Source organism: Osmerus mordax, chromosome 16, assembly GCF_038355195.1.
Source record: "Osmerus mordax isolate fOsmMor3 chromosome 16, fOsmMor3.pri, whole genome shotgun sequence".
In the NCBI taxonomy this organism is placed as follows: domain Eukaryota; kingdom Metazoa; phylum Chordata; class Actinopteri; order Osmeriformes; family Osmeridae; genus Osmerus; species Osmerus mordax.
Genome location: NC_090065.1, coordinates 11176989 through 11192101, shown reverse-complemented (window position 1 = coordinate 11192101; position 15113 = coordinate 11176989). Strand labels below are relative to the sequence as shown.

Here is a 15113-nt window from a genome sequence, read left to right as displayed (position 1 = left end):
TCAATGTCCACTCCCTCCAAATAGCTCACATTCTGACTTTCTATGGATGGTAAACACTGATTTGAGATCAGCCTGGGGTTGTCTCTTTCAACACGGTCCATAAAAGAAAGACCAAGACCTCTCTGGGTCAGACTCTGGAGATACAGTAACTTAATCGTTCTCCAAATATTTACACGATAGTGACATACTTCAGCTGCCTCCTCTGTAAGCACACACTCAGTCAAGGAAGCCTCCTTCAAAACACCTCCTAGGCTAGCGCCAGCCGTGTGAGATAGCCAGGGTGAAAGTCTGTCTTTTACACACACACACACACACACACACACACATACACACACACACACACACACAATATCTCAATCACTCACTTGTTAGCTTGAACCCAACACACGCTTCCACCTGTCTAACCACTGTCAGTATATCTGTGATTCCACCTGAGCCTTAGTGTGAGCCCCAGCCCCAGACCAAGACCAAGACCAAGACCAAGACCAAGACCAAGACCAAGACCAAGACCCAGCCCTGGAATCATCCTTGATTTCAGTCTCAGCCTCAGTTGGTTGCCTGGGAAAGGAGGCCATAGAGAGAGAGAGAGAGAGAGAGAGAGAGAGAGAGAGAGAGAGAGAGAGAGAGAGAGAGAGAGAGAGAGACTGTAAGGGAAATGACAGGGTTTGGGTGTGACCTCCTCTGCTATGCAGTGGTGATCATTTGAGACCCATTCTATTATATACCCTTCAGAAGAAGGTCGATCCACTCTCATGGGGACGAGAGTGGTGCGTGTATAAGTTTTTGTGTGTCAATGTGTGTTTGTGTGTGTGTGTATAGGTGTGTATGTGTGCAGCAGTGAAAAGATCCGGTGTAACAGATACAGTAAATGGTAAATGGGTAAATGAGACAAGCTGACTCTTTGGACCATCTATGTCCTATTTATACTGAATACTACCACAATGTAGGACATGTGGTGAGATGTGTGTGTGTGCATGTATGTGTATGCGGTGTGTGTATGTGCGAAGGTGCCTGTACAATTCTGTCCATGTTGGTTTGCGGCCAGCATGATAGCATCATCATCCACCACTTCTTGTTTCCTCTCCTTATTCTATCTCTGTCTCCCTCTTTCCCTCTTTCCCTCTTTCCCTCTTTCCCTCTTTCCCTCCCTCCCTCCCTCCCTCCCTCCCTCCCTCCCCTCCCTCCCTCCCTCCCTCCCTCCCTCCCTCCCTCCCTCCTCCCTCCCTCCCTCCCTCCCTCCCTCCCTCCCTCCCTCCCTCCCTCCCTCCTCCCTCCCTCCCTCCCTCCCTCCCTCCCTCCCTCCCCTCTTTCCCTCTGCTAGTTTGCCTCTGTTTCTCATTAAAAGTGGTAATACTGGCCAAACAGTTAAAAAAGGATCTCTCCCCCTCTTCCATTCACACTGCTGCCAGCGAGTCCTCAGCAGACCTCCTCTTCTTCCCCTCACTTTCACCCAAAATGTCTAATTGTGTGTGTATGTGTTTATGTGTGTGTGTGTGTGTGTATGTGTGTGTGTGCAAGGCTGTTTTCCAACAGCTGACCTTTTCTTAGCTGTAAAATAGGATGATGAAATATCACTCTGCCACGTTCACATCTTCCAGCCAATCACGCCCACCACCTCCCTTGCTGCCTCTTTCTTTTCGTGTGAGTGTATGTGTGTGTGTGTCTGTGTGTGTGTATGTGTGTGTGTGTGAGAGAGAGAGATGTTGGTTCCACTCAGACACTGGTTGAACTACCCTTTTCTGGAGGCAGTAGACAAGTTTTGATATCAGTCTGTGATGTGCTGGTTGTGTCTGCCCATATTCAGACCAAAGCTTCTTGGGAGCACACATATGATATGCTCACATGCACACACTTTCTCACTCAAAGGAAAGTCTTACACACAGGGCTGGCTTGGGACGAAGGGCAGAGCAGTACAGAGCAGAGAACAGACAATGTTCCACTGTCCACATTTCGCTGTAAACACGTCATTCAGTCAGCTCACACACACACAGCTGGCCCACATCCAGCTTGGACCCTGACTAATACTGACCCTGACTTTAATACTGACCCTGACTCTGACTCTAATACTGACACTGACTAATACTGACCCTGACTTTAATACTGACCCTGACTCTGACTCTGATACTGACACTGACTAATACTGACCCTTACTTTAATACTGACCCTGACTCTGACTCTAATACTGACACTGACTAATACTGACCCTGACTTTAATACTGACCCTGACTCTGACTCTAATACTGACACTGACTAATACAGACCCTGACTTTAATACTGACCCTGACTCTGACTCTAATACTGACACTGACTAATACAGACCCTGACTTTAATACTGACCCTGACTAATACTGACCCTGACTTTAATACTGACCCTGACTAATACTGACCCTGACTTTAATAGTGACGCTGACTCTGACTCTAATACTGACAATGACTCTAATACTGACCCTGACTCTGACTCTAATACTGACCCTGACTAATACTGACCCTGACTTTAATACTGACCCTGACTAATACCGACCCTGACTTTAATACTGACCCTGACTCTGACTCTAATACTGACACTGACTCTAATACTGACCCTGACTCTGACTCTAATACTGAGCCTGACCTAATACTGACCTGACTTTAATACTGACTCCTGACTCTGACTCTAATACTGACCCTGACTCTAATACTGACCCTGACTCTGATACTGACCCTGATTTTAATACTGACCCTGACTAATACTGACTCTGACTCTAATACTGACCCTGACTCTGACTCTACTACTGACCCTGACTGATACTGACCCTGACTAATACTGACCCTGACTCTAATACTGATCCTGAATCTGATTTTAATACTGACTCTGACTAAATCTTCCCATAAGCCTGACACAGAGAAATGACCCAACTATGGCTGGGGCTGCAGTTCAGGAGAGGGACGTGTACTGAAAATGAATATGTTATCATAAAGAGGGACACTATGACAAGTGGGCCTGTTCAACTTTTGGTAGACTCAAGTGCCAATACATCTAAATGTACTGAACAACCCCCTCTTCCTCCTGCTTTGTGTGTGTGTGCATGTCTTTGCTAGGTTATAAACTGTATGTGCAGATCTCTACAAATAAAGTAGGGGTTCGTGGGAGTAGCCTTTCTGTTGCCTCTTAAAAATAGATGGAAAATTACTGCAGACGCCTGCCCCTACTCTATACTCTACACACACACACATACACACACACACACACACACACAAACACACAACCCCCTCTGCAACTGCCCCTATGGTTTCCGCACAGGAAGTGGCTAGACCGAGTGAAAGCCTCACCACGGCTACCCTATTCAGCTCATTGTGTGTTTGAACATTTGTGTGTGCATGTCTGAGTGAGAGAGATAGACTGTGTCTGTGTCTACTCATGTGTACAACTGCTATAATGCATCATAACTTTGGCACAACACACAGATGAGCCAGCTAAATGTTCTTGTTTGCACATGTGCTTTTCCATGCGGATCAGACAGAGAACGAGCCCTGAGAAAAGCTCCTGCACAACGTGACACCCTCAAAGTGTATACTTCTCCCCCCGTTTCCTCCAATCACTGCGTCACATATTCCAGTCACCTGACCAGAAGTAGGCAGGCCAGTGAAAGCACATGAGGCCAGATGTCGTGTTATAAGAGAGCATGAGGTTCTGCCTAGAACATCATATGGTGAACACATACCCAGGCATCCTGCCTGTCTCTCTATCTGTTTGTCTTCTTACCTGTCTGTCTGTATGGCAGTCTGTATGGCAGTCTGGTTTGTCTGTCTGTCCTTTTACCTGTCTGTCTGTATGGCAGTCTGTATGGCAGTCTGTCTGTCTGTCCATCTATCTGCCCTACTGTTTATTCATCTATTTTTCTGTCTGTCTGTCTGTCTGACTTCCTATCTACATACATACCTATCTGTCTGTCGGTCGGTTCTGTCCTGTCTGTCTGTCTGTCTGTCTGTCTTCCTATCTACCTACCTATCTATCTGTCTGTCTGTCTATCTATCTGTCTTCCTATCTACCTACCTACCTACCTACCTACCTACCTACCTACCTACCTACCTACCTACCTACCTACCTACCTATCTGTCTGTCCGTCTCTCTGTCTGTCTATCCATCTGTCTGTCTGTCTGTCCGTCTGTCTATCCGTCTGTGAAACAAACAGTGAGGCGAGGGTGTTGCACATGACGCCGGCAGCTGATCGTTCTCACCTTGAGGGAGTCGAAGCAGGCGATGACACGTCCGTTCTCCACCTGGCAGCTCTTGGCTGGGTGGGCGACTTACACTCTGGTCGGTGCGCGAGCACGTGCCCCTCTGGAACTCCCGGCACACCTCCAACGTGAGCCACTTGTGTCCCGCATGTGGGCCATGTTCAGCGCCATGGCGTCCGGAGAATAATCCGGGGCGATGTGGGATGTGATAGATTGTGTGTGTGCGGAGACGGGGTAGTCCACCATATGCTACAGTTCTGGCTGGCTCCTCTGTGTGTTATGAGCGACGATAAAACTCTCAGTGAGAATATCCAGGCAACTGGAGTGGGAGGCTATTCTGCAGTGTGTGTGTGCGTGAGTCGGTGTGTGTGTCACTGGGACATCTTCCTCCTATCTCCACGGCTCCAGCGGTCACGGCGAAGTGAGGATCAGACGGCACCAGGGTCCATGTACACAGCTCGGTCTCACACAGACGGCAATGCCAGGTGTTTGCCAGCAGGACGCGTCCCGAGCCAGACCCGACCCTCGTGAACGGAGAAACTTGATCAGATAGGGGCTGAGGGCCGACCAGTGCTGAGGGATGCTGGGGGAGGATCGGGGGGGGAGCGGATGCTCAAGGTCCGGAGGGTCTGGAGGTCTGGAGGGTGAGGGGAGAGGCGAGGTGCTGCGTAGCCGGACGAGGCTGTTGATCGGCGGGGCAGCTGAGGCTGGACGCTGGCTTCCTGGAGGCGCTGGTGGTGAGGGTGGAGGACGATAGGGGAAGGTAGGTCTGGCTGCAGACGTACGCGGGGACGGTCAGGCGGATGTCTCTTGCCGTGATGGTTGCCGCGGGCAGCAAGCGTGATGTGGCAGGCTGGAGCAAGGAGCAGAGTTTAGGGCTCGATAAGCGGGTTGAAGCTGCAGCGGACGTCAGGGAAGGCACTTCTGGAGAGAGAGAGAGAGAGGAGAGAGAGAGAGAGGAGGAGAGAGAAGAGGAGAGAGAGAGAGAGAGAGAGAGAGAGAGAGAGGGAGGGAGTGAAAGAGAGACAGATAAAGAAAGAAAGATATAGAAAGACAGAAATGCAAACAGACAACAAACAGGAGGTATGTTTAGCAATGTCACCAAACCTTTCAACTGTTTCTTTTAACCTGATTTATCTTATTCATTCCTCATCCCACTCCCGTTTCTAAGCACGCATAATGGACTTAAATCTTGCGGTCCAGTCATGGAACAGCTATGCAGCTGTGGAACCAATAATATGTAAAAATGTCTGCAATGCATGGGTGTCTGCTAAAACAAACACAACCTTCACCCCTCCCTGCACTCCAACACACACACACACACAAACACCACATTCATTACCCCATGCCAAACACACACACTAACACGCTCACACCAGACAAAACCTGTACAAAGCGGCCTTTCACAACTTTCCACCTCTTCTGGTTGGACCATGAACACCAATCAAATCCCATATCACTTACAGTGGAGCCCAGCACACCCAACCGTGGCAAATCTATTTAGAAAGAAAAAGAAACAGTGACAGAAAGAAAGAAAGAAGAAAGAAAGAAAGAAGGGGAAAGGGCCACACAGGAGAAGGGAGAGATGACGAGCAAAAGCTTGGGGAGAAGCGGAGGGAGGGGCCGGGCAGGGGGAAGGGGAGGGCTCACTTCCTGCACTGAGAAGCGGTGTGCAAGCAGGGACCAATCAGAGCAAGCAGAGTTGCAGCAACATTCTGGGCTGACAGCCAGGTGAGGGGAGGAGCCAGAGAACGGTGACCTGCGCTGACTGCCACCAGATAGAGAGAGAGAGAGAGAGAGAGAGAGAGGAGAGAGAGAGAGAGAGAGGGGGGGGGGGGGGACGACGACGAAGGGAAAGAGGGGAAAGAGGGATAAGAGAGAGAGAGCAATGTGAAGTGTGTGAGAGAGGAGAAAAAGGAAGAAGGGAGAGAAATAAAGAGAAAGAGAGAGAGAGAGAGAGAGAGAGAGAAATAGAGAGAGAGAGAGAAAGAGAGAGGCGAGGCCTATCTAATCACTTTTCCTGCCATGACAACTATTTGATTCCTGGAAGCAGACCATAATAACTAAGGACGATGAATCTCCCTCTCCTTACGCAATCGATATTTCACAACGCATCAAGTAGGTTCTTGCTTATTGAGAGATAATCCCCTCTACCGTGCACAGACCTTCCTACCTTACATTCGCCGGGGGAAGTTGGGCCAAAACATGACTGATTTCCACACAGCTCATTTGAATTCGGAGTATGAACAGGCAAAACAGTATCAAAGTGGGACCTGACAGTTTGTGTGATGAATTTGCCTGATTTGAAAACCCAGGGGCTTAGTCCTCCTCTTATCACAAGGGCAGGGTAACGCACCACACCCTGCACAGAGGAAACAAGGTTCCTGCAAACACCTCTTGTGAGCTCAGTGCCACTGGCTCTCGCCAGGAACTGCTGTGTAACCCCCAATGTCAGGCTTCACAGTCTTTGTTACTCAGACTGCCTGGCAACACATGGTATCGTCGTAGCTCTACTCTACAGAGAGATACATACTTTCAGATTTTTCCTAAACTGTCATGGCTTCACCCGAAATGACCTCCGGTGAGAAGAAATAGCCCGAGATTGTGAAAGAGACCTTTGGACCATGAAGTCATAGAACAGCATACAAAAACTGCGAGACATACGCACGCACGCACACACACACACGCACACACACATACACACACTACACACTGTTAGCTTGTAGGACAATAAAGTAAAACAAAAAATTGAAATATAAATGTTTATTATCTGTACCAGAGCTGAATTCAAAATTGCCACACTTCCATCTTTACACTACACATTGAATTTGACCTTCTGACTAATACAAAATGAACATTAACATTTAAACGTGTATTCTTTGAGAGTGTATAAGTGGGTGAGTGAAAGATCTCTGTTCCCTGGTATGAGTCATTTCTTAATGGGCCTGTCATATCAGTAGTTGCATGTCTGAACATGGGCATGTATATTTATTAACATCACTGCTTTCTTCATTCATCTCCCTATCAACCCCTACCAGATTCCTCTTCAAGAACTGTAGTTCATGGTGTTAAGCAGTTCCCATATAACTATGTTGGGTTCAGGGACACCTCAGAGTAAACTGTTTCTGATGTAGGCCTACTCAAATCTGCCGTGGAACGTATTTTCTGTTATTAAATGTTTGGGCTTACACAGACACACTCTCTTGATGGAACCCTCCCTTTCTTTCTATTCTTCTTCCCCCATCTCCCCCTTCTCCATTCTCCATCCCTCTGTCTCTGTGGCCTCAATATGCCTGTCTGGACCATTGTGTCCCAGCAGTGTTAGCAGCAAGGGCTCTGTGCTTGGTGCAAGGTCATTGAGAATGAAGGAAGATGGGGGTGGGGGGGATAGAGGTAGAAAGGGAGATGAGTTGGAGGGAGCAGAGATGCACAGAGAAGAGAGAAACAGAAGAATCGAAAGGCAGCAAAGAGAGAAATATCTAGAGAGTGCGGTACACAGGTAGATGGGGTGGGTGCGAGACAGCTTGGTAGGATGGCTGAGAAGTGAAAAGGAGGGATTAGTGAAGGAGAAAGCGGAAGAGACGCGTCCTGGTCTTCGCAAAGCGACCATGTGGCAGGGCCATGACCGGGTCGCCAGAGGAGGAAGCTTCTCGGTCACCTGACACCGCACGCCTCAGCCTGCCTGATCAGAGCTTCATCTCTAATGATCCACGCACCGCAGGAAGCGGACCTCAGGCTTCTCAAACAACCTTGATTGAGTGCAAACACATCAAACGCTAAAAGCAGACACACACACACTCACTAACACACACATACACGCGCGTGCGTGCACACACACACACTCACTAACACACACATACACCCGCGCGCGCACAACACACACACACACACACAGTCAGAGCTTTCCATTGAGAGTCATCAAACTAAATGTTTGCTTTGTCCTTGATAATGTCTGATTCCATACTGGTAACTAGGAAGCAATGTAATGCTTGCTGTTTGGACACTTATGTTTTCTTGTCGATGACCCGTTGCTAAGTGTTCAGGCTCAGAGAGGTCTGTATACAGTTTAGCCAAGAAATAGACAGTCGCCATTTTGACTAATAACTGGCTGCTTGCCGTTAAAAAGACAGAGGGTGTGGTTCATGTTCGCAATAAGGCTTCCTGAGTGGCTCCAAGCTGCAGGAGTAGCCTAGCACAGCTTAACATGACCAAGCATAGCATAGCATCACGTGGCCTAACCTATCTAACACATTTTAGCATTGCACAGCATGAGCTTGTACTAAATGTTAGGTGATCCAACCTGTACCAGCAGTTAACAAAGTAAACAAATGGTAGTTCAAGACCCAATGAGCTCGGGTTCCAATGAAAAGAAATGGAACGAAAACGCCCCCCTCAGAAAATGCATGATTTGAAGAGCACCCTGGATTAGTTGTGGCGTCTGCAATAAAAGGAAAGGACACAGCAGAGCGGAGGTTTCACGTGGCCGAATGCTTTCGGATGTGGTGGTTTCAGCATATTGACAGAGAGAGAGAGAGACTAAGAGTCAGGGAGACTGTGAGCTGAGAGAGACAGGTCATCACTAGAGGACGTTGCAGGAAATGCAACACCGCAAGTCTGGCCTGATCATCCAGGCTTGGAGTATCACACATCGATATCGCCCCTCTCTAACCTTAACGCACACCTCTACATACATACACACACATGCACACACACACATACCCGTACAGGACACACACACACACAGACCCTCTCTAACCTTAACGCACACCTCTACATACATACACACACATGCACACACACACATACCGTACAGGACACACACACACACAGACCCTCTCTAACCTTAACGCACACCTCTACATATATACACACACATGCACACACGCACATACTGTAAAGGACACACACACACACACAGACACAAGGGCGCAGACACATGTAAGCACCCATATGCCACTCACGCATGCACACACATAAACAGGCTTGCAGCTCTATCAACCTTGTCTCTGCCATGACACACTGCAAATACATCCCAGAGTAAACAACGTTTCCTTGACAACAGCATTTTCTCATGTTGTTAAATAGCCGTAGACATAGAAACAGAGAGAAAAGAGGAAGGCTATGGCTAGGGTAACAACACACACATGCATCCGCACACACACACACAGACAGACAGACAGACACACACAGGAACATCATTATCATCATCAACTACATTCTTAAAGTAGTGACAGGTTTGTCATTGGGTCCTGTGATTGGTTGGTGAAAGACAGTATGTGGTTAGAGACACAACAAACAACGTCTATTCATTGACAGAACCGAGAGCAACTTTTGCAGACAATGGCGTGTTATGTGGCTCCAACCAACAAACACACACACACACACACGCACGACACCCTTCGCTCCATGCAGTCTGTTTAAACTGCTGTGAATGTATAACTCTGTGTGTCTCTTTTACAATGTGTGGAAGTGTGTGTGTGTGTGTGTGTGTGTGTGTGTGTGAGTGAGAGTGAGCGAGAGAGAGAGAGAGTGAGCGAGAGAGAGAGAGAGAGAGAGAGAGAAGAGGGAAAGGGAGAAAGAGAGAGAGAGAGAGAGAGAGAGAGAGAGAGAGAGAGAGAGGAAAGGGGAGAAAGAGATAGTGTTTGTTGATATGTGTGTGACGGCGTGTTTGACAGAATGTGTGTGTGTGTGTTCGTTGCTTGACAGGGTGTGTGTGCGGATGTGTTCAACTCTACGGAAACACTGAGTATAATGGCTGGCCTTATGGTCTAATGAGAAGGCCATCGGCTCTGATTTACACACCATCTCCCTGGCTTGGTAATCTGGCCGCACATACACACACACAACACATACACACACATACAGACACATACAGACACACATACATATACACACACATACGTGTGAGGTCTGTAGACCAGTCTAATTCTCATGGTAGAGTAAAAGGTCTTGGAGACTCAGATAAACAAGCTTGTTAGGTTTGTAATCCGTAATGATGAGGCATCGTACAGTATATATACACCTGCATCCCATGATGAACATGGCCAATTGCGATAGAGAGAGTTTTTCCAGATGGACGAATCATAACAGTCCCAAAGCGAGCAAGAGAGGGAGAGAGCAAGGCAGAGAAAGATAATGAGGGGAGGACACAGATTGAAAGGCTATCATTAAAAGTTCCAGCCTTCTGTCTCTGGAGGTTGATGGGTCTAGGATGTCTGGGGTTTGCTGCTGAGACGTGGCAGGGGCTGATGCAAGGGTCCAGCAAAAACAACAACAGGGTGGTGTTGACACACACACACACACACACACACACACACCCACATAGACATACACAGATATGGACGTGTGACCCTCAAGCTCTCTCCATCAGAATCAATTCCTCACAGTTGGGATACCCCACAGTACAGAAAACACAATTTCATTCAATGCGCCGAACACATGTCTTAACCCGATAGCATACCTGTCATTACCTCTCACCTCATTTTGATGCTCGAGTCATAAACTAATATAAACTCCAAGTTATCAATGATGGAGTGTGTGTGTGTGTGTGTGTGTGTGAAAGCCTGCATTGCATTTGGTACAGGGCCATGTTCTGTGTGGCGTGATGCCGGTAGTAGGGTAGTAGCTACCATGCTTGTATCACCTCAGTAATGAAGGATCAAGCTGTCAGCAAGACCATCTCACACTCTTAATCCTAGCCTGAGGGGGATCCCAGACACAGGGGAGCACACACACACACTTACAGACACGTACACACACACACTTACAGACACACATGTACACACGTGCACATGTAGACACGTGTGTACGTGTGCCTGTGTGTGCATGTGTGTGTGCGTGTGTGTCTGTGTCACCATGTGCCTACACAGACACAAGTGCATATACACACAGTGTGAAAACCAGGACAAAGAGCAACCTGATAAGAATAAACGATCCATACTCTTGGTGTTCCAAACTCCTTCTATACTGTCTGTCTACATTCTCCACATCCCGCTGTCCTCAGTGAGTGTGTCTGAGTGTGTATGTGTGTGCGCTCCTGTCTAGGCCACTCTAAAACCCTCTAACTCATAACAACAACATTCCTCATCCTCGCCTCAACTAAGGGGAGGAGAGGATGAGAGAGGACAGGAGGGAGGAGACGAGAGAGAGGAGACGAGAGGAGAGGAGACGAGAGGAGCGGATGGGAGAGGACAGGAGGGAGGAGACGAGAGGAGCGGATGGGAGAGGACAGGAGGGAGTGAGACGAGAGGAGACGAGAGGAGAGGAGGCGAGAGGAGCGGATGGGAGAGGACAGGAGGGAGGAGACGAGAGGAGACGAGAAGAGAGGAGCGGATGGGAGAGGACAGGAGGGAGGAGACGAGAGGAGCGGATGGGAGAGGACAGGAGGAGGAGACGAGAGGAGAGGAGACGAGAGCAGCGGATGGGAGAGGACAGGAGGGAGGAGACGAGAGGGAAGGAGACGAGAGGAGCGGGATGGGAGAGGACAGGAGGGAGGAGACGAGAGGGAAGGAGACGAGAGGAGCGGATGGGAGAGGACAGGAGGGGAGGAGACGAGAGGAAAGGAGACGAGACGAGAGGTGACTAAGCCTAAGGATATTCAAATGAACGCCCATTGGTTTCAAACAGTTCACTTCGGAATAGCACTTGTCAGACACAGATGTGCTTCAGTCAGGGTTTGTAGAACCGCAGACCTCAGGTCTGGTTCCACAGTCAAGCCCCTGCACCTAATACTTTAGTTTTAACAATCTATTCTGTGTAATTTCAGACAGTGTAAACAAAATTCCTCTGCTTCGCAGCACAAACAAACATTCCGAGAGTTTTCGGAAAGTACTCACCAAAGTCGGTTTGAGACCTTTCAGATCTCTAAATCTCTCAAAGTAAGAGAAAGTATGAAACAACTTGCTTCAACATAGGTCAAATCGTCAAGTAAAAATCCTCCATTCACTGTGAATGTCTCTCTTTCTTTCTCTTCTTCCCTCTCTTCTTCTCCCTTACTCTCTCAGTGACTCCCTCTCTGTCTGACACACACAAACACTCACACACACGCAGGGCAGACAGAGACACCCTCTCACACACTCTCTCCTCCTGCGACCCGGAATGTTTGGCAGCTCCTACTGTACTGAAATACAGGGCACACCATATAAGGTCGTGGCAGCTTCACATGTCACACTGAATTTACATGCAGCAGGCGGGGGAGTTCACCTTACTGAGCACACGCGCACACGAGTTCATACACACACACACACACACGCGCACAATACCGCTGATCTTTTGGGGCTGACGCTGACAAACGAGGAGCAAAGGAAGGGGAGAGCGAGCTGCAAAACGGGTGTTTTCACGAGTTGCTAGTTAACCAATCTCTAGTCCGATTCTGCCCTTCCATGCTCAGCCTTGAGTCAGACATGGGGAATGGAGGTTGAGTGGGCGAACTATTGATCCACCTCACTGCTTCCTGGAACAACCACTGGTCTCTGTACACACAGCCACACACACACACCTTCACACATACACGCACACGTACAGAGCAATCTTACTGCAACGAGAGCTAGGCTCAGGAACTAAGGACTATTGTGTGACCTTCCGTTTTCAGTCTGGAATGTGCTCTGCTGCCTCAAAGTGAGTGTGTGTGTGTGTATGTGTGACAGTGATAAAGACAAGCCATAACAAACATATGTTAAGCTAGTGCCCTGCACATAGAACTAACACAGATGCAGACATGAGACAGCTATGAAGTCTCCGGGTGTGGGTCTTCAGCAGACACATCCAACCTGACTTCTGAAAGTCCAGACAGCAACATACAGACAGACAGACAGAGAACAATCTAGATCAAAGGGAAAAAAGAGTCAGAGGGAAAGAGATGGAGGGAGCGAGAGAGACAGAGAGAGGGAGAAACAGAGAGAGAAAGAGCGAGCGAGCGAGAGAGAGCGAGAGAGTAATAGAGAGAGAGATGGAAGGAAATCCTTACCTCTCACATTGCTGTTCGGATTGTACGCCTATCCGCGCGTCTGTTGACAGTGTGTGTGTGTGTGTGTGTGTGTTCAGACAGGCTGCGACAGCGGAGCCCCAGGCACCGGCTGGACCATTCTGAGGCGGGCAGAGCACAGCGAGCGAGAGAACCGGCAGAAGAGAGGACGAGCGAGCGAATGAATCAGCAGCAGCGGACGACTGGAGGAGCCTGACAGAGTGGAGGGATACGTGTGTGTGTGTGTGTGTTGGGTACGCGCGGCGTGTGTGTGCAGTGCTGCGTTGGCTCCTTGCGCTAGTGTCTCTCCCCTCCCTTCGTTCCCCGTAGCAGCAGGGCTATGCTGTGCTGGGCTACAGTGTGTGTGTGAGTGTGCGTGTGTGTGCGTATCTGTCTGGGTTCTGGTCTGCTCTCGCTGGGCGGCAGCAGCAACAGCTGTGGAGGAGGAGGATGAGAAGGAGAAGTGGGGGAGGAAGGGAGGAGGAGGAAGGGAAGAGGGGAGGAGTGGAGAAAAGGAGCAAGAGAAGGAGAAGAACTGTGCAGGACTATATTGAACAGATTTCCCCCCGTAGCTCTTCTTTCTTTCTTTCTTTATCACTCTCTCTTTCTTTCTCTTTCTCTTACTCTCTCTCTCTCTCTCTCTCTCTCTCTTTCAGAATCCAGCTGACCACGCCCCTTAAACCAACACCAGGAAGTGGTTCTCTGTTTCAGCCACACTATCCCTCTCACACCGATAGGAGGAAATGAGAGAGGGATAGAGGGAGACAAGGAGGGGAAAACTGTTTAGAAACAGGGAAAAGGAAAAAAAGAGAAAGACAAAAGAGGGGAAAAAAGATACATCGAATGTCAATTAAAATAAAAACAAGTGACAGTGTTGAAAAGAAGTTACGAAGAGTTAAAAGATGAAGGGCCAAAGAAGGAATAATTATAGAAAAAACAAGGAGAGGGAGGGACAAATTGGGCCTGGCTGTTGTCCTGACCTCTGCCGCCCTCCCTCACTACCTCTGCACATACACATACAGACACGCACAGACACACACTCACACATACTGGTCTGCTGTAGTCTGCACTAGCCTGGTCTTGTCTCTAGCAGTATAGAATAAAGCCTGGGCAAACACTATTTAAAATATTTTCGAAAACAAATCTGCACTTTTTACTACAAATTTCTGCTACAAAAACTTCAACTCCCTGCAGCCCACACCCGACACTGAAAACAGACTCAGGCAAATGCTCAAAGGATTTGAAAGGATTTGGCCATCTTTCTGCCTCTGCTCATTCCTGGATCAGGACCTTGATGCTGCAATATCCGGCCGACGTGGAGGCCTAGCCCCTCTGGTGTCGTCGTACATGACACCTAGCAGCCGCCCCCCCCCCCCACACACACACACACACCACACACACTCATTAGACCTTATTACTGGTGAGTCTAGAAAGTGACTCCCACGTTGCGAGTGACATCCGTTTCTTGCAACTTGACAGTTACAGAAAAGCGTTTCATCAGAATTCGCAATGCAAATCATCTACCCCTGCCTACCTAGTTTCCCCCAAAAATGGCCTTGTGACAAAGTATCTTCATATGCTTCATAGTTGCTTTCACTAAAAACATGACAGCGTGAATACACAACCTGATCTACCGGTAAACTGTATGTGCCCTCAGTTTTGATCAGCTCACCTCCAGTGAGCCCTGGAGAAAACGCACGCTTTACTTCAACAGTCATTAAGAGAACGGGAGCTCTCTGTTTCCATCTGACCTGCACCTCACCCAACCTATGTTCAAGAACAGGTGCACTACAGTCAGTTTTTCATTTCCTGTGGTACAGTCGTTTCATCCATCTGATATGAAATATCATTCCCTCAACACTCTTCACCCTGTAAACCGTATGAACACGGACACAACCTTTCCCTCCCTCTCTCTCACCTTCATTTGATTCTC

The 15113-nt window shown here is 48.5% G+C and overlaps 1 protein-coding gene across 1 annotated transcript in view; it reads right to left on the bottom strand.

The window, feature by feature from the left end:
- LOC136959449 (muscleblind-like protein 1) overlaps positions 1–13552 on the bottom strand; it is a 30865-nt gene extending 17313 nt beyond the window's left edge. The window contains 4 exon segments of the mRNA XM_067253779.1: positions 4219–4285; positions 4287–4359; positions 4362–5142; positions 13184–13552. Of these exon segments, the coding sequence (XP_067109880.1) occupies positions 4219–4285; positions 4287–4359; positions 4362–4464 (243 nt within the window). The 5' untranslated portion in view covers positions 4465–5142; positions 13184–13552.
- Positions 13553–15113: the final 1561 nt, after the last annotated feature.